This window comes from Physcomitrium patens, chromosome 1 (assembly GCF_059467195.1).
Source record: "Physcomitrium patens ecotype Gransden chromosome 1, ASM5946719v1, whole genome shotgun sequence".
NCBI classification, from domain to species: domain Eukaryota; kingdom Viridiplantae; phylum Streptophyta; class Bryopsida; order Funariales; family Funariaceae; genus Physcomitrium; species Physcomitrium patens.
The window spans coordinates 4505124-4526581 of NC_143410.1; the positions used below are offsets into that span (position 1 = coordinate 4505124).

Genomic DNA, 21458 nt, shown 5'->3' on the forward strand with positions numbered 1-21458 from the left:
GTTTTCTTTTAAAATGAATAAAATTGGATACAAATTGTGATAAAGATATGTTATAACAAACTTTGCAATTATTTGAGATATATAATGATATAAAATACTGAAGATTCTTACTATCAAGATTAGTTTTGATTGGATTAGCTTTTTGAATAATAAAGCCATTTTTCAAAAAGATCTATAATTGCAAGATTTTTTTATTAATATCATAATTAATCTTAGTTAATGAAAACATTAAATATAAAAAATAGTCTAATATTATCTATAGCTATTTGTAATAAATTACATGTAATACAAAATATGATGCATCTATTTTTATATATATATATATATATATATAGATATATAGAAAAAGAGAGAGAGAGAAAGAAAAAAAAAAATATTAATACTACATCTCCAATTGATATCACTACATCCTACATGACCTCTTTGTAAACTAATACCTAATGATATGTCTTTTTCTTTTTTGGGCATTTTTTTTCCCTCCAAACATAATGATGGTTGAGAAAGAGACAATGAATATTTTATGAAAAAATAGATTACAAGCTGTTTTTATAAACAAAACAATAGCCTCAAAATATGTTTAATAAGAAATCATTGATTTATTTATTTGACTGCCATTTTTTTTTAATTCATTTTATTTTTGGCCCAATATTAAGATTAATTATTGGATTTCCAAATGCATCCTAATCATAGAAGCACGCTTTTTAGTCAATTTAAATCATATGAAGATCATCTGAAGTGTAACAATATCAATAGTATATATATATATATATATATATTATATAGTCATTATAATAGCAATTATATTATAATTATATATATATCTCTCTCTATATATAGATATTTAGTTTTTTTAATCAATTATTAATATAAAATTTAAGCATTTTTACAATCAAGAGACACAATGTTATAATAAAAATGCCCGTACCTAGTTTGGAGTAAAGTTTTTTCTTTCTTTCAATCTGCACGAAATGAATTTTTCTTCAAAAATATATCTTAGTATACATCTTAACTTTATTTAATTATACATATACTGAGAAATGTTGTGTAAAAGTCTCACTCTGCACAATTGTTTCAAACAAACTCATACCTCAACAAAATAATGCGGATACACAACTTGAATACACCATTGTTGTGTGCTAAAGTCATACAGTCAAGTATGGTTACTTACAAGATAAATATCTTCTCCAAGCGACTACAAATGAGTTATTCTTCATATACATTTGGTCGAATTACTAGCATGGATTGGGAACCAAATACGGCACGGTATTCGCGGTGCTTAGAAATCATCCATGCGTACCTGAACATCGGCAGCAAATTGTGACAACTGGATGAGGAAGAAATTGCAAACTTATGACACTGTCGCCCACTGAAACAGCCTACATACTCCGGGGTCTAGGTCTCCACACCTGATAAAGACCACCTCCCATCCGTATGCAGCGCCGTCCACTAATCTCATCCTGACTGCACTGCGCATGACATAGACAATCAGCAGCTTCACAGACTACGCCATGACTTGTGCTCATGTGTTGCAGTGCGGGAAAACTAGCTCTCCCCACAAGCAGCAATACCCAATGGGTGAAATCGTCGACTGAAATGCCAGAGACCAGTGAACCATGCAGCAGGTGCTGTGGTAGTGTGGTGATGGAGTGGAGTTAGTGGATCCTCCACCACCCAAGAGTAATACGACGATGCGGCGGCGCCACCTCTGGTTGTGGGACGCGGTTCTGCTGTCATTCGGACATCCTACAAGCTCCGGTGGTGGCGGCGGTGGGTGTTGTCACTGGGGTGAAGTCTCACAGCCATGTCTTGAGTTGTCCCATGAGATTTTAGTTGGATTTTATCTATTTATTCACTATCAAACCATAATGGTGTAGACTTCTTTGTCAATTAGTTACATAGAATAAGTCTTGGTTAAGTTCATGGTGGTCTATTCTAATTTTTGGTGGGAAGTGTAATTCCATGTGACAAAGGGACCTACATTCATGATTGCTAGTTTTTCTTCTTTGATCCAGGTCAGTACAGTGGTCATTGAGAGGTTTTTTATTTTATTTTATTTTATTTTGTAATTAATGAATTTAAATATATTATTATATTTTTTTCCTTGCTTAAGTTTCTTATCTAAATATTATGTCATTTTATTTTAATAAATAATTTAAAAGCAAGCATTTCCAGAATGAAGCCATCTTCATATTTTTGAAATAAGTAAGTGAATCATCACATATTTTCTATTAGATGTTAAAAAGAGGTGAAGGAGGATGCCTTAGGCCTTTGTTACTAAGGTTATGAATGATAATTATATCTTAATCCTATATACATTGGACTGTCTTACATATTTTAAATCTATAAATGATAATCTTTAATGCTATAGGTTGTGGACAAAAGAGTAACTAGGCTCTTATCATTGTTAGCTAGAAAAGATTGTAAGAGAAAGAAGTGGTTTTAAATTTTGGTAAAAAATGGTACCAGATTGCTTTAATTTTGAAAGTAGAATGTTTTGTCAAAAGCTATAGAATCTTGTAGACTTCATCTAATGATTATTTAGATCAAGAAAAGTTCTAATATAAAATTGAAAGGGTGTTCAAAAGAGACTACTATTGAAGTGATTTCATAAAAGATCACATAAAATGTTTAGTGGTATTGTATCTTTTTGGTGATATTTGGTTATATAAAGCTTGAATTCAATAGTTTTTCCATGTTTCAATTTATTGATGGTGTTGTATAAATCAAATTATTTACAAATTGTAATAAAATAATTACATAATTTTGCCTTAAAAATAGGTTGGATTTGTGGATATAGATTATTGATGTGATAAGCTTTGTTGTATATAATAGAGTCTTAACTTCAAATTTTTTTGTATATTTAGACTATTTGAGGAAACTCTCTTACTTAAAAAGACTAATGTTGTTATTGTTTCTATTTCTATTGGTTGAATATGTCCAATAGAAATAAAATTATTTAATTCTAATGTTAGGAATATAATTTGCTAATTATGCATAGAAGTATGTTGCAATGTAGATTTTGAAAGAAGACTTATTTATCAAGGCTTTTGTGGGTCGTTGAATTACTAGAGTTAGTAGAATGTTAGAGTGGTGGCTACAAGACATGGTGATCAATCAACTTAATTACATGTAGCGGTTTATGGTAGTAGGGCTACTTGATACTACAACGTAATTAATAGGGTTGAAGTTGGTCTTCGCAAAAAAAATATAATTTGAGTTTGAAAGAAGTTTTTATTTATAAAATAATAAAAAAAGAGTTTGGGATTGCCAAAGATCAAGTCCTCAAAGCAATTGCTTTTTGAAAGGAACTAGTTAAACTTTTGATTATTCTTGATTCTAAGATATATTATGAAATGTTCCATAATTTTTAAAATTTATATTAGACTATTGAGAAGACATTATTATTATTATTATTATTATTATTTTTATATTAGTTCTTTATTTTTTGTATATTTGTAATATGAAATTTTAGTGTTATTTTAATTTTAATTTTAATTAATTTTATTTTCAAGATTTACAATGCTTGATATTTCTTGATTCTATAACTTGTGTCTATATAAAATTAATTTTAAATTAACAAAGAATTAATATTTATTATTATTATTTTTTATTTTTTTATTTTTTTATGATAACATTTAGCTATCTAAAGAATAATTTGTAATCATATCTAAAATCTAAAATAACACAAAATCTAGATTTGGTTTTGTTGCATTATAAATATTTTTTTAATGAGATTTATAATTATTTGATTATAGACAAAATAATGGCTCTAAATTCATTTAGAAGTTTTTTGATGGTAAATTATATTAAACTTTTATTTAGATGTATATAGCTTTAATATCAAAAAGATGAAAATTTACAAAGAATTTTTATATGGTGCAAATATCTAACAATGTATTCCAAAGCTTTCATAATTATAATTTTTTAACAAAATTATGATTGTTAATTTTGATAAAGTTTTTTTTTTTTTTTTTTTTTTTTTTTTTTTCTTTAAGAAAATAATCTATTTCATTGAGTTGTCTATTTTTTCTTAAAGATTTAAGAATTATTGTAAAAAATATCTATGAATTTATTTCCTAACTTGTTATTATAAACTATTTTAAACTTATTATAAATTGTTATAAATCATTATTATAAATTTTTATAAAGTTATTTGCTACAAATCTAATTATTACTATAAATTATTATAACTTGTATATCTTAAGAAGCTATTTTACTTATGATGCTCATCTACTTATGACAACAATTATAGGTTTATAAATGGTAGTAATAACATTCTAATGACCTACAAAATAAGAAACATAAGTATTTACTATTATCTTGTCTTTAATCTCCTTCATGTCAGTATTTGGTGCAAATGATTTATCTTTTCTTATTATTGCAATTAATTCCACTTGTTCTACATATGTATTTTTATAAAATAATAATAAAAAATAAAACCAAAAAACTTAATCATATCTTAATAAGTACATGTTATTCTTCTGTAAGAGCAATACTAACTCTTTGTATACTTCCTATAACATTTTGATGATTTCAAAGAGAAAAATGCTTAAGCAATCTTAAAAAATACAACTTATGTAATTAAACTATAACTATGTAAGTTTTAGGCTTCTTTCTTCACTTTCAAGTCAAAGGCTAGACTTGATGAACTAACCATGAAGCTTTGAATAAATTTAAGGATAAATTATATAATACTATTTTTTATATAATATCCATATTTATTTAAAAAACTTATCTTATAAATAAAATACATATTCCACAAGTTGGATGAATTATTGTATTATGTAAAAGCTAATCTTAAAATACAATAGGTATTTGGCTATAGAATGATTTGAACTTACCTTAAAGTTTAATTTACAAACCAAAATAAAGTATAAGGTGTTTAGAAACACCCTTTGGCATCTCCAAACGATCCAAATAAGCTTAAAATTAACTTAAATATATTTTATAAAACTTTTAAAAAATATTAAAAAATCTTATTATATTCTAATCAAATTTAAAATAATTTTAAAATAAAATCTAACACACTTTAATTGAATTCTAATCAAAATCTAATTCATTTATATACAAATTTTAATTAAATTCTATTTAAATTCTAATCAAATTTTAACCAAATTCTAATCCAATCATAATCTAATCCTATTAAAATTTTAAATCTTAATTACATCTTAAATCTTAAATCAAATTTTAATGAATTCCTAATTAAATCCATAATTCCAATAAAATCCTAATCAAATTCCAATAAAATCCTAAATTCTCAGAAAATCCAAATCAAATCCTATACCAAATTAAAATATCAATAATTAATAATATAATCATTGATTTTAATTCAAAATTTACATATTAATCAATCATTTTAATGATAAAAAAGTAAGAATTTTAAACAAGATAAAATATATCAAATCTTAATAAAAAAATCAAATCAACTACCAATCTTATAAAATTTTCTAAAGTAGAAACCTTTTATATTTCTCAAAAAATAAAAGTTACTTCAAAACAACCTTGACTTTGTAAAGCCTTTATAAAGTCATTATAAACTCAAATCACTTCAAATTATAATTCAAAGAACCATGGTCTAATCTTCTTTAAATTATTATTTTTTGATTCAACAAAGAATTCCAAAATTGCCATAGAAGAATAATTTTATGCCTTAAGATCTAATCTTGACCCTTGTTCTCAATTAGTCATCTTTGGATATCAATTCTTGGATTTTTTATAATAATTTTTATTACATAGTATTCTTAATTTTTTAATTTTTTTAATATTATATATATATATGTATATATATATATATATTTTTCTTATTTTTGGCTATATAAAGTAAAGAAGAATTTATTTTTTAAAGAGACAATATTAAAACTTATTAGTTTTATTACCTCTGTGACTAGTATCTATACTTCTAAAATAATTTTCTACAATATTTTTAATTAAGTTCTTATATATATATACCTAATGTTTGTATTACAATATAACATCTACCTCCTCTTTCCTTTCTAAACTTATACAACTTCATGTCTGTATTAATTATTCTTCAATATATTGATTTAGAATATATTTTCATTTAAATTAAGTTCTTGATTTTTATTTTATTTTTTACTTTTATTTTAATATTACTTAATATTAATTATTACTTTTATTCTTTATCAAAATAAATAAAAAGTTTCTTTTTTTAAATAACTTGATTTGCTTGTTTATTTTAGATGTCTTCAATTCTATTCCATTAAGTTCTTGTAACAAATATGTACCATTGTTATAGACTTCCACCACAACATATGGTCGAAATCAATATTTAGATTTTTTTTGTAATGTATAATATTGATTATTCAAACTATTATTATAGATTAAGATCTAATCATATTCTTCAATTGCCTTAAATTATAGTCTATGTATTTTATCAAATCTTTTTTATTCATTTTCTTTGCATCTTTCAATCTCTTTATTGCTATTATAGTATCTTCACATTTTTTTTCCTATTGTTGGATCTATAATCCTAAAATCCCTTTTCTATTAAAATAATCCTCTTAAGGTAATAATTTTTATGTAGACACTATTTTTTATATTAGCATTATTGAATTTTGTTTAAATGTTAATTTAGAAGGCATATAGCTTGTCATTGTACTATAAGTTGTGCAATCTACTTATAATGCAAATGATAGTAGTTTAAGCCACTAATAAACTTTATCATTGCATGATTTTATTAATACCTTAATAATAAGTGAATGTTAATGCTCAATCTATTTATTATCTTTTAGATTATATGTTGGTGTCAAAAATAATTTAATTCCAATTCAATCAAAGAATTTTTTTGCTTCATTTGAATTGAATTTATTTCTATTTGCAATAATTTTTGTAATATAACAATAGCAATAAAAAATGTCTTCTAAAAAAAATTGATGTATACTTTCAATAATTTTTGTTTTTAATGCTTATCCTTAAACTATATTTGATAAATCTTCTTATGTAAGTACAAAACACTTCATTTGTCAAAATTTCATAGACATTGCTACTAAATCTACCACCCACTTATAATGTAGTACTAAAAGTTATATTCGGTATAATCCATCTTTATGCCAAATGTTGAAATAAAGTTAAAATTTTTATATGATCCTTTAAATTTAGCTACATCTTTATATATGCCTTTTTATCAACATTTTATTTTTTAAATTAATAAATATTTTTTAATTTTTTCTATGCTTTATCCACAAACTCTCATAAATTTTTTTAATATTTTTTTGAGCTTCTTTATTACATATCACTTATTGTGGTACTTCTTCTCTCTTCTTAGAATGATTTTAAAAATATCTATTATGTAAAAAATATCCATAAGATTCTTATATTTTTTCTTAAATTCTTGATTTTTCTAAATTTCATATTGCTTTAATATGCTTAGATACTTTTAAAAATCTCTTCATTCATCTTCATATAAATTTCTTAATTAAAGATCAATTGTGCTTGTAGAATAGGTAAATAAATTTTGTGATAAGTTACTAGTTGGTTATTGACAATGTTGAGAGTTAGACTTATGGTTAGGCAGTTTAGTTGATAATAGTAGGTTGTTAATGGAACGAATGGTTAAGAACTCAAAGATTCATAACCTTTGGAATCTGCTGGTTGACGGTCTATCTTTTGGTAGCATAAAGAGGTTGAGAAAAGGGAGATTAGGGCCAGACTGTGAAAGTCATAAGCTGGGATAAGCTTGGTACCACCTCTTTGTTTTCTTTGCTTTTATTATTTTCTTATGAAGAATTATGATTGAGAGAAATATTGTTGAAACTATGATTAGAATATTGTGGAATATGACTTTGGATTGACCGTTTTGGAGAAAATTTGTGACCTTGAGAATTGAAATTATTGAATTGTGTTATGTTAAGTGAAGATATTGAATTGTGTGTGATAAATTGAGAAATTGAATATAATAAGTAAGTTGGAGATCAGTAATTGAATATATATAAACTGCAAAGAGAATAAGTGGGAGATGAAATGATAAGAATATGGAAGTATTGTTGAATTGATATTCGTAGAATGGATTATGTATTAAATTAAGATGGAAGTAGTAAGCCTTGGTGTTTTGTAGTTTGATAATTAATTTTAGATAGCTAGAGTACAATCAATTGTGATACTAACAGATCCAATTCATATAACTAGTCTTAAGGTTACAAATATGTGAGTTATAATTCAAGGCAATATTGATTTTGTAAAGAAGAATGAAAGATTATGAATGATAATCATAAAGAGGAGGATTATCAAAGAATTAATTGACAAGCAAAAGAAAGACAGGAGCAATTACGCATAAGAAATCTCCTACGGGAATGACAAAAAGGAATTGTAGGTCCAAGTAAAACCAAAAGAAGAAAAATTCAAATTCAAATAGCAAAGAGGCCAGTGATAACACCAATGGCCGCAAAAGTGCCAGAAGTACCAATTGCGATATAAATGGGAGCAGTAGGAGACCATTGTCATAATACGTGAAGTCTTGCTTGAGAATGCTCCAAGTACCTGGCTGTAGAAGGAAGAATAGAAATTAAAATAATAAAATCCTAATTCTAATAGAATACTAAAAATACTCTAATTAGACCATAATAATGCTAAGCAAGCTTAATCAAATTCAAAAAAATCTCAAAGAAATTTCAAACAAATAATAAGAATTCTTATAGAAATATTAAAAGGATCACAAATATCACTCAAATATATCTCAATTCAATCTTAATTTAATTCTACTTAAAATCCGATTGAACTTCATTCAAATTTTAGGCCAAAACTAATTGAATCTTAAATCCTAATAAAATCCTAAACCCTAAATCAAACCCTAAACAAATCTTAAATCAAACCCCAATCAAATCCTAAACTAAATCCTAAAAAAATCCTAAATCAAATCCTAAATCCTAAATCCTAAATCAAATCCTAATCAAATCCTAATCCAAACCATAAATCCTAAACCAAATCCTAACCAAACCCTAAACCAAACCCTAGTAATTCCTACAACAGATTTAAACCTCAATAACTAATGAATAAACTATTTATCTTAAATCAAATTTTACATACTTCTAAAAAAATAAGTTAAAAACAAGCACAAAAAAATTGAAAAGGATCGAAGTTACCAAATTGACGATAACCTCAAAAATGAGCTCGGGTATTGGCCTGCATTCTTCTCCAACCTTGATGCCAATCTTCCAAAGCCAATATCTCTCTTTTGCATCGTTCGATTGATTTCAAAATTCTCATACATATAGAAAATCAAGTCTAATATCCTCTTACATAAGTTTCACTCCAATCCAACCAATAGATTGCAAGAAATCTTAAAAACCGTCACTAGACCTAAAATTTTACTTTCTGAGACCTTGACCTACTTAAACCACAATATTCCTCAATTCAATTGTTAGATCGAGCTCAAATTTATGACACATATTAAACACCACTATAAACATAAATCTAAAAAATTTCACTCATAGATCTATTACCAAACTCTTGAAATCACCCAAAAATGTAAACCCTATTTTATTTCATAAAATCCAAGTCATCCAAAACAAATCTTGACTTTGCAAAGCTCTTACAAAGTCATAACAACTCCAAATCACCCAAAATCAATGCCTATAGAAACCCTATAAAATCTTCTATCAAAATCCACTCTTTGATTTGCCAAAGAGTCTGGGAGTCGTCGTCGAGACTCAGTTTTGTGCCTCAGGGTCTGATTTTGACCCTAGTTCATAACCGGCCATCTCTGGGTATCAACATCTAGTTTTTTTAAAGTAATTTTTACTAGAATTTACTCTTAACTTCCTCTTAAAGATTTATATATCATTTATTTTTCCAATCTACCTTATTTTGCCTTATTTTTGGCCCTATAAAGTAACTAGAAGCTATTTTTTCTAAGAGGGCAGCATTATTACTAAAAGTTTTACTACCTATCTATCTTTTATCCATATTTTTCTACCTTTTCTTTTAACTTGGCTCTTCTATAGTAAGATCCATATTATCATCTTTCACCATATAGTCGTGTTACAACATGACAACATGTAGGTAGCTTGTCAAATAAGCCAACTATGTAGCACAGACATAAAAAATTTGCTTTGTAAATTAAGACATGTGGCTTACAAAGTCAACACATATTGGAGATCCTATAAAATATTGCCATATAGTTTTTAGCTGGATAATATATATAGAAGCAAGAGTGAAGCTTTTTTCACTCTTGTCAATTTTTTTCTTGCTCTAGTTTAGATTCAAGAGTCTTTATTTTATTTTATTTTATTTTTTTGAAAATAGCCATTTGAATTCCTCTTTAATATATATATATATATATATATATATATATATATATATATATTTTACTTCTATTTTGTCATATTTCTTTGAAAAAAGTCTCACTTAATTATTTGCTTTCATTGAATTCTTGTCCTTAACAACAAGAAGATTAAAAGACATACTTTATTGAATTTGCTTGGCAAAGATTGAATCAACTGTCAATAAAGATTTTATTGCTTGAAGATGAAAATACTTTGGCTTTAAGAGAATTATTCTTTACTGATCAAAAGCTACATCTCCTTCTTTTGGTACAAGATAAAAAAATTGTTGTATTGTAACATGATTATACGGTAAAAATATAATCAAAAATAAAATTCTAATTAATATCTAATTATCTTGATTTAATAATAATTTAAGATATTTAAACATTATTTTTACAAAAGCCTCTTAGTTCATTTTTTTTGTCTTAATAGCTAGTAGATTAAAGGTTGGTTAGTAATTTTATCTTTGAGGCTATAGTAATTCTTTTATTACCTTAAAAAGGCCATAAATTAATAAAATCAAGTTAAAAGAGGTCAATAATTAGCATGGTTGATTCCATATTTAATTTTAGGATAATATTGGAGTAAAAAAATCTTAAAATAGATTAGATTGATATCTAAGGGTCGACCATTTGTGGGACAAGATTGAAATCAAACTTCCAGCCATTAAAATAAAAGCCTAAGGCAAAATAAGGAGGCATTTGAAGCTCAAAAATTAGAATAGATGGATTAGCTTTAAACTAATTTTAAAGATGTAAGACTTGTGTTTAGAAGGTTTTGAATGACCTTATAATTATTGTTCAAAATTAAGATTTGTATTGGTGATTTGAAATTTATGCAATACAATTAGGGTTAGCACTCTTGGCTACTTTACATAATTGGTGTCACATCTATGGTTCAAAATTTAATAGTGCTAGGTTGATTAAGTATCCTAAGTATATAAATTTTATATTAATCTAATAGTACAATTGAGAGATATCTAGGTTTTAGTATAAGAGGGTATTAAAAGTTGGCAGTTTAAGGTTGGGTAGGGTTTCTATGATATTTGAAGATCTACTTGTCAGATCAAAGTGAAATTTGGCATGGTAATAGAAGACTTTAAAATCAAGGTATATATTGATTTTGAGTTGAAGTTAATAGTTAAAGAAAGAGAAATTGCTACTGAAATATCTATATTAATTTTTAAGTTGGCGGCCAAGTGACATCAAGGTGGTTTTTGGACTTTTTCTCACAATTTGTGAGTTGGATTGGGCTGAATTTTTTATGAGTATATAGAAGACTTATAGTAGCATTTATATACAAAATTTTATATTAAGTAGATAGTCAAATTAGGAATTATAGCTTGTTGAAATTCACTAATTAGAATGAGGGCTTACAAAGAAAAATCAAAATTGCCTAATCATAAAAGTAATAAGGCAATTGAAATTTGTATATAATTGAGGTTATTCAAAAGAGTATTTTTGAATACTTTGTATTGATTTTAAGAACTTTTGAATTAAAATTTGAATTACTTTATATTTAGATGATTAAAACCTATTAGAATTTTTTAGATATTTGTAAAATATAACTTCACCTTCTAAAATTAAGTATTTGGTGCATTTCCAAAAAAAACAACACATATTATAAAAATATCTAAAAATTACATCTGATAAACTTTATTTTTTTTTGAGTCTATAAACAATCTTGAAATCAAATCTTAATAAAGACATACTCTAACACACTTGATAACAATTCAAAACACTTACCAACATAAAATACTTAAGATTCTTTTGATCCATATGTATAGTAATTGGACTAGAAGCATTGTCTAGATAATAATTCTATTCTTAAAATGAGTCCATAATTACAAAAAGTTTTTTTTAATATAGATCTTCTAGTTAATCTTAGCTATTAAATTTTTTTTAGAATAAAAAGCTATTGGATGGAGTTTATCATTTGTTTCTATTTATAATAAAATAACATCCATAGTAAAATTTGATGTATTTATTTCTATAAATAATATTTTAGAAAAATCAAATTAATACAAAATTGGTGTAGAAATAAATACTATCTTTAAGGCTTTAAAAGATGTTTCAACTTCTATGTTCTACTCAAGTTTGTCTTTACATATCAAAAGTATAAGAAGAATTATAATTTGAGAAAAGTTTTTGATGAAGGTTCAATAATAATTGGTAAATTCTAAAAATATTGCATATCTTTGATTATTTTTGGCACCTTTCAATCGATGATAGTTTGATCCTTCTTAAGATCTATCATTAATCCTTCATTGAAAATGATGTATCCTAAGAAATAAACTTGAATAACATAAAATACATATTTTTATATTTGGGCATATAAACTTGCATCTCTAAATTTTTGTAATCTATGACAAATATGAGATTCATGTTCTTTTATATTTTTAGAGTAGATTAGAATGCCATCTAAATAATAAACAACAAAATCATCAAGAAACTCATGAAAGACATCATTCTTGAAATGTTGAAAAATAGCTAGTATATTTGTGAGTCCAAAAGGCATGACATTATATTTGAAATGTCCATACCTAGTTTGAAAAGCAATCTTCTATTTATTTCCTTCTTTGATGTAGACTTTGTTATATAATCCTTATAGATCTATTTTTATATGGATCTTTGTTTGATTGAGTTAGTCAAAAAGTCATGAAATTAAAAGTAAGAGATATCTATTGATCATGGTGATCTTGTTAAGTCCTTGATAACCATACACATCCATAGAGATATATCTTTTTTCTTTACAAATAAGATAAGAGCTTCTATTAGAGATTTTAAATAGCGTATAAAGTTCTTAGCTAAGCTCTTGTCAATGTACTCTTCTAATGTAGCCAACTCGATTTGTGATAAGCTATAAATTAGTTCGAATGGTGGTTGACATCTTTCTTATAGTATAATTATACAATCATAGGATTGATGTTTTAGAAAAATATCTATATTCTTTTTTTAAAAAATATCATAGAAATCTTGATACTAGCTAAGAATATTACTTAAGATCTTCTTATCATCAAAAATAGATATGGAATATATAACAAAAGATGACCCTTCTTTTATCGCATGCATGAAAGCTCTTGTACCTACCAATAAGAGTTTGAATGTACTAGGCTTATCTATTTTTACTTCACTATCAAAATTTTGGATTAAACTATAAGAAAAATTAAGATTATAAAAAATCCATTCTATCTAAGGGTTATATTTTTTTAACCAAAATAATCCTAAAATAATTAGATTAAAAGATATAATTATCTTTCAATCCATATCAAAATTGATTGATAAGGACTTTGTTATTCTAGTCCATGTTACAAGGGAGATTTTGGAATTCAAAAACATATATGATAGTTAACTCTGATCTTTATTGTAAGAATAAGAGCTTGATCTTTGCTGCTCTTTTTCAATCATTATCTTTAAATATAGTTGTAAATACTTCTAAGAATGAATTCAAATTTTAAAAAAGTCATGAATTGTGAATCTGTTAATGATGCAAATAAAAAAAAAGTACTTCTAGATAAAAATGTACCTATGAACCTAACTTGAGTAAATCCATTAGGATATTGGAAGGAATGCAATCTTAAATATATCTTGAATTATTGCAAAAATCCTCAAAATTTTGATCTCGTTCCATCAAACTTATTAGGCATATTAATTTATGTCTCTATCATACTTATAGAAGCAAAACTTCTTGGATTTGGTTATGAGATTGATCTATTTGCTTCTTTCAATTACAAAACTTTTTGCCATAGATTTTGAACTTCTTCTATACACATAGGATTAATATTTCTATAGTTGGTATTGTTGATGTATGAAATTTCTACTCTAAGAGTCTTAAAAAATTTGTGAAGACCTACAATAGTTACAAATCTATTTTTTCTTTCAATGAGAATAGTATTTACAATCTTTTCTTCTATAAAAAACTCCAATAAATTCAAAAGGTCAAATTAAAGGAAAATATTCTGTAATCTCTAATGTCAAATGAAAATTTCTACAAAGAAAGATATCTGATTTCTTTTAGGAAAAAAAATTGGTATTAGAAAATTAAATAGTTTGTTTAAAGATTGATAATCTGGAAGCTTTAAAATATAATAATAGAAGTAGCATAATCCAACTCACTTCTAAAATAAGAAAAGAATAATAAGTTAGGAGACTTGTCAAACTGTGAAAGTCATGTATCTCAAAGAATTAAAATATCAATACACTCTTGTGTCACTTGAAAAGACTAAAAAATCATGTAAAGATGATATAGTATTAAATTAGAATTACTATTGCTAAAGATAAGAAGACTAGAAAGTCTTGAAATAAGAATAAGAAGTAAAAAGGCATTGATAAGAGTGAAGAATGCTTCACTCTTATCTCCATATTTTTTCTTAATTAGGAGCTATGTAGTGATATCCTATTAGACTTCGAAAATATGTTGACTTTGAAAGAAACATATCTTAATTTGCAAGAAAAGTTTTTTACATGTATACCACCTATTTAACTTATTCTAGAAGTTATAAATACTTAATAAACTTATCAACTATGTTTTTAACTTGTCAATCAACTACAAATACATGTAAAGTCAAAGAAACGTCCATGAAGCTTTTAAGAAGCATCTCTAAAAAATATTATGAAATAAATCTATTTTTATCTACTTCTATTTAATCATACAAAAATATTAGAATAAATAAATATATATATCTATATTAATTATATATAATTTTGGAATAACATCATTGTAGCATTTTTTCTTGATTGTGTATATTTTGTTGTCCTAATTGAATGGAAGGGCTTCTAATTAATAAGAGAAGGAGAAGGACTTAAAAGTGTATTGGTTATGAATTTTTATTTCTTTTAGATTATATAATTTGTGATAGGTTTGTAGCACTTAATGTGTTGTATGTAAAGATCTTTTTTTTTACAACAATTATCATGTAATATAGCATTAAATTCCAAATCCCATCAAATATATGTATTTTAGTATGATTTAATAGTTTTCTATCCATTTAGCTTTTTTTGTGAGTTGACTTTCTTAATATCAACTAAAATTTGAATACTTAAATAGAAAAACCTCTTTGATTTGACATTCTTATCAAGTGAAGTCTTGTGAGATATTTTGAGAAAAGAAAAGCTTATGTTGTAAGGATTTGCTTGGTTGTTGTAATTTAGCCATTTTAGTAATATTTTAGAATATTTTTTACTCATACTTCTTCTTTTAGAGTTTTCTTTTGTGATGTGAGAGGTAACTTGACTTATTTGTATATAAATTTATCATCTTTTCTTCAAAGTATATTGATTGTGTATGTGTATTTGTTTTAGATTACATATTTTGAGATTAATTTGTAGTACTTGATTTTTTATGTGTAATAATATTTATTTATACAACATTATCAAAATAGAAAAATAGTACAAAATTTTTGTTTTTTCTAAAAATATAAATTATGATTATAATTATATATTTATATATAAATGACATTTATTTATTAACAAAAATTATTAACTAGTTGAAGTTGTTAGTACCATTTTAAGAGGTTAATAGTCTTTACCAACTCCCATCTAAAGTGCTTTTGTCCTTAGTTTAAACTATAGGAGTAAAAAAGATCATTAGCTTAGTAAAATATACTCTATTATCTACTTATATTAAAAAAATAGTATCTATCTATGTAAAAACATTATTGATTGGCTAAAGTATAAAATTAATTGTGTAAGAAGGGAGACATTCACACAGAGAGAGGTCCTTGCAACTACTCTACTACATGGTTATAACATTATAGTATGCCATCTAATATATTCCCAACCCTTGTCTCTCATCTGCCATCCTCCATCTCTTCTCCCTTCTTACCTTGTCTCTTGTTTTCAATCCTTGTCTCTTGTCTTTGTTCTCAATCCTCATTTGGAGCACTTTTATGCTTGATTTAACCTATTGGAATAAAAAAATCACTGACTTAGTAAAATATATTCTATTATATATATATAGATATCATTGATTTAAAGTTCTTACAATAGTTATACAATCATTTGGTTTGCTAAATATATTTCCTCTAGTTGTTAATAGACTATTTAAGATACATTATTTTTTGAATTGGTTGAAGTATGATGGTATACATACTATAAATAAGATTTTAAAAATATTTAAATTATATTTAAAATTCTAAAACTATTTTCTTTATATACTTATTTGTTTTAGAGACAAAAAAAATATTTTAATCAATTCTCAATATACATATATAATGTAGTAATCTCTACAATTTTATCTAATACATTCTTTTTATTTAATACATCTTCCATATATATTGTGTACAAATTAGTAAAAAAATGAATCTAGAGGTCATTTTTCTTTTTATGATGGTTAAGATAGGTTGGTCGATTTAATAAAAACTTTGGTTTATTTAAAATTTTTCAATGAATAATCATATAAATAAATATATAAATATAAATATTTATTTATTAACTATTTAAATCTTATATTTTTCTAAATTTTTATTTTAAAGATTTTAAGTTCATTTTTTTTAAAGAGTTAGCTAATAAAACATTATAAAACACAATAATAATAATATACTATTAATTTATTCAATAGTATCTTTTATTTTTTTTGGATATACTTCTTTGCTTAGTAATAAACATGCCACAAATATTTTGATAAATTACAATATTATTCTATTTCTTTATATTTGTGAATGCATAATAATATATACTAATTTTTTTTATTATAAATTCATTGGAATTTTCAGTATTTCTTATCTTTTGATTTTATTTAGGTATAAGGCTGTTTTAATTAATATTTTTTTTATTATATATCTTATTATAATCTTTTAGTTCACAATAAGAAGTTTGGAAATTTCAAATCCAAACTAAATCATCAACACTTGGGCAAATTAAGCACATAGATTTTATCTATTGTCATAGTCTAATAGCCTTTTAATATAATTTTTTCATATTTACATATAGACAAAAAATGATTATTTGTTTATTTTGAGAGATGCAAACTAAAAATTCTTAATGTTTGTCAAAATCAAAGCAGGATAATAAAAATCTAATTTAATTTCTTAATATTCCTTAAAAACAATGGATCTATAAAGATTTATTCCACAGTATTTTTTGGGAAATTAAATCATTGTACATAACCTTTGAATTCATACCTCAAGCAAGTAATAATCCTGAACTACAAACACTCATGTCTAATTTCTTAACCCACACCACATTTGCTTTCCATTTCACATGTAGAAACCATCAACATTCTTGAGATCACGATTAATTCCGGAGTTTAATAATGGACAGCTTTGGATGGATGATGAAATCCTTGAAGACAACTTCCATCTAGAAGATGAGATTCATCCTTGCGATGAACGAGGAAGAATGATTTCATTCATCCAATTTTTTATTTTACTATTTAGGGCTTGATTTTTTGCTTGCCGCAGTACATTGATGTCGTTGCTGTGAGCTTCGCGGTATCCTCATCTCATGATTCGTGCTGCCTGCAATTTGACCGAACGATATTCCCGGCAGGTTGTTAACGCGCACGCGTGAAATATTGAATTCGAGGCCAGTGGGATAAAGCAGTGGTGACAGGAATCCTGTTTCGAGGAGACGCGATGACGGAGAACGACGCTGTAGAGTCGGCAGTTGCGATGTCAAGGTTGACGATCATGAGCGGAGGGGTCGAGGAATTGGAATATTTCGAAGAGACTTCGGTGAATCGACAGCCCGAAGCGAAGATGCACTTGTTGCAACATTCATGGACGTTCTGGTTCGACAATCCCAATGGAAAACAGAAGCAGGCGACGTGGGGAACCTCCCTCCGTGAGGTGTACACTTTCTATACTGTGGAACAATTTTGGGGGTATGTTTCTTCGCCAGCCCTGTATAATTCGCCCTCCGCTGCTACTGTGCGATATCGATAACCTGGTGCTCAATCGTAGCGTCATTGCCGAGGCGCATCTTAATTAAGAATTCTATGGAATTTATAACAATGTGCGGGATCTTGATCATGCACCGACGAGATCGTTATTGCTGAATTAGTTTCGCTTCCGATGGAAACCGAAGTTTGTTCTCAGGTTGTTAAAATTTGGGTCCAAATCGTTTCTATGAGATAGGTATGTTTTGGTCGTGGGTTAAATGTGGAGTGGAGTGACGGATTGTTATTTATTTCTGTGCTTTGCTGTCGTTCTGTAGTTTGTACAACAATGTGTTGCCGCCTAGCAAGATGTCTGCCAATGCAGATTTTCATTGCTTCAAGACTGGAATCCAGCCCAAGTGGGAGGACCCGAAATGCGCTCATGGTGGCAAATGGACTGTTCAGCTTCCAAGAAGCGGCGGCAAGATGCTTCTCGACACCTACTGGCTTTATACCGTGCGTTTCGCGTTTCTCTCTGTGGAGTTTCGACGATGATATATAGGAAAAGTAGTCTGTCGCTGTCGAATAGTCTAAGAAACTTTTTATTTATCTGGGTAACTGATAATTTCATGAGTCCCGATGGCGGTGGTTCAATGTTTGTTGATGTTTCCTCTGAGAACTCATATGTTGGCTTCGGATAATCTCTGATACAGCTGCTGGCGATGATTGGAGAACAATTCGATGAAGGCGATGAAATTTGCGGAGCAGTGGTTAGTGCTCGGAGGGCCCAAGATAAGATCGCCATCTGGACCACAACCGCTTCCAACGAGAATGCTCAGGTATGTTATTCATCGGAGTTAGAAATACATTTAATCTCAATGGTGAGGGGTCCCACTGAGATTAAACGTTTCTGTCGAGCCCTCAATGTGTTTGTCGTATATATACTCTCTCTTAAAAGTTCACTCAAATATTGCAACTGATGGTCGAAGGCTTCTTCTAACTCGCCATCAGGCAGTTTTCGCTTGTTTTCGTGGAAATGATTCGCACTTCGTTTGTATAATAGTTATATGTAGACCATTGATTGAGGTTGAGACAAGCTATCAAAATCATATGATAATGTGGCTTGTGCTTACAGATAAGCATTGGTACGCAATGGAAGGATGTACTGGACTATCACGAAAAACTTGGATATGTCTTTCACGTGAGTTCTGTTTCATGTGATTTTTCTCTCATGTTGTAACTGGTAGATTCCACTCAAGATAATCGTGACAATTGGGGGTTATGTAACGTTAACATGTTTCTATTTACTTCTAGAGGCTTACGTGTGGACTTGGAGTTTCTTCCTCCATCCCGTCCTCGGTGCAAGATGGGGGACCTTCTCCTGGGCTTCCATACTGATCTATCATGCTTTGCCTCGTTTTCTATTGGTCTTAGTTTCATCCCCTGGGGGCTTCTTCTACAGTTGTCGGACCAGTCTCTTAATATTGCTCAAGACATTTTACTTAGTTCCTGAGTTACTTAGTTCCTGCGTAATGTCCAAAACATAGGACACAACCTACTTCTGTACCGAGTACCAGCAGCTGTCGATGTCCTCTTTCTTGGAAAAGGGTGGATTCATGATGCTTTTGGAATCATATAGATGGTAGTAATGCATTTTGGGTTGTGCAATCAGTGTGGACTGAGGTTCAACAGCAATTGATGTTGCGTCTTTGGGTGTACAGGATGATGCTAAGAGACAAGAGAAGAACGCAAAAAGCAGGTATACGGTGTGAGCCTGAAATTTTATCACTCTTGTGCGGACCACTAAAGTTATATTTCGATGGTTCTTTTTGTCACCAGACCATCCGCTTTGTAGACAGTTCAGGAAGGATGTGAGAAAGATAGAAAGTTGTAATTGTGCAATCCTTTTAGGAAGATAGAGGGATGGAATGAAACCTGTCCTTTACTGTTTTTAGTTAATTTTGATGTTTTATAAAAGGAGGGGGTGGAGGTTAGGATAGGTTTGAATTCATAACTAGCTCTAAACCACAGGTGAAACTTGCGAACCGACATTGTATTACATTTTTCGGTGCAGATTTTTTTACCTCACAATTTGTATGATTATTTGTATACCATTTAAGCAAAATAATTTTGGATTTGATAGATCTTCAGATAATAAAACAGGTCTTATACATCCTACAGAATTGTGGTGCTGGTTAATATGTAGCTCCCATTACAGGGGTTTAAAGTCACCAGTGCATACAAGACTTCATGGTATAGAACTGACATGTTAAAGCACTTCTACAATGTTGGCCTAGATGTAAATGCTTTGCTCTACATCCTCAAAACTCCCTCAAAAACTATGTGTCTTGAATTTTGGGAAATAAATTATCTATTCTAAATAAAAATGACTTTTTGAAAGAAGAGAGTTTAGCCATGAATGTTTGGACATTTTTATTTTTTGGATAGATCACCAGTCAAAGTTTGGAGGTGGGGTGGTGTATGTTTGATGGGTGAATCCATCAGGACTGGTTATTTTGTGGTGAATTAACCACGATTTTGACATATAAATTTACAAAAAAATAATGAGCTTTTGAAGCGATGTTGAAAAGTCTAATGTTCACGTGCAAGATGTGCGAGATAAGTAATGGTAATAATGATCTTGTGGTAATAAAACCAAGAATGATTTTGCATCAATTTAAATAATAACTGTATTTTTTAAAGTAATGTTTTCACTATAGTATGGAGTAAGTTGTCAAATCATGTATAAATTTAGACTGAAACAATTATACATTTAATCAAATATGTAAAGCACACAACAGTTGCAAAATAGTTTTTGAAATACATATAATTTTATAAAACAAGTCAATAAGGATATAATACTATTTTTCTATTTATAAGTTTAATGTTGATTACTTTGATCTTTGTTTTTTTAAAATATTACACAAAATTATCTTTTAAAACTTTATATATATACATTTTATTGTTAGTCTTCTATGTAATATCTAAATGCCATCAATATTTCTTTTTGTAATTCATGATTAGAGTGTAGTTTTGACAGTTAAAGAAAATTATATTACTTTGATTGGATGTATATTAGTAATATTTGCAATAGAATACTATCTAAAAGTATGATATTTTTCTATAAATAGAACTTTGAGTTTATCATTGAAGAAATCAAAAGACAAGTCTAAGATAAAAGTTTATAAATCTTATTTTCAACATTTTAGTTTGCAGAATATATGTAGAGTCTTTTCCAAAATATAAACCTAACAATGTATATACTATATTAGGTTTCATTAAAATATGTTGCTTGTTGTATTAGTAAAATTTTATTTATTTTTAATTGCAAGAAAAATAATTTTTGATTTTATATTTATACCT

The 21458-nt window shown here is 27.3% G+C and overlaps 1 protein-coding gene across 1 annotated transcript; it reads left to right on the forward strand.

The window, feature by feature from the left end:
* Positions 1 to 17677: 17677 nt before the first annotated feature.
* LOC112281215 (eukaryotic translation initiation factor) lies at positions 17678 to 20186 on the forward strand. The gene is made up of 5 exons (XM_024517478.3): positions 17678 to 18101; positions 18434 to 18611; positions 18809 to 18934; positions 19231 to 19296; positions 19817 to 20186. The coding sequence occupies exons 1-5, from the start codon at positions 17854 to 17856 to the stop codon at positions 19865 to 19867; spliced, it is 669 nt and encodes a 222-aa protein (XP_024373246.1). The 5' UTR covers positions 17678 to 17853; the 3' UTR covers positions 19868 to 20186.
* Positions 20187 to 21458: the final 1272 nt, after the last annotated feature.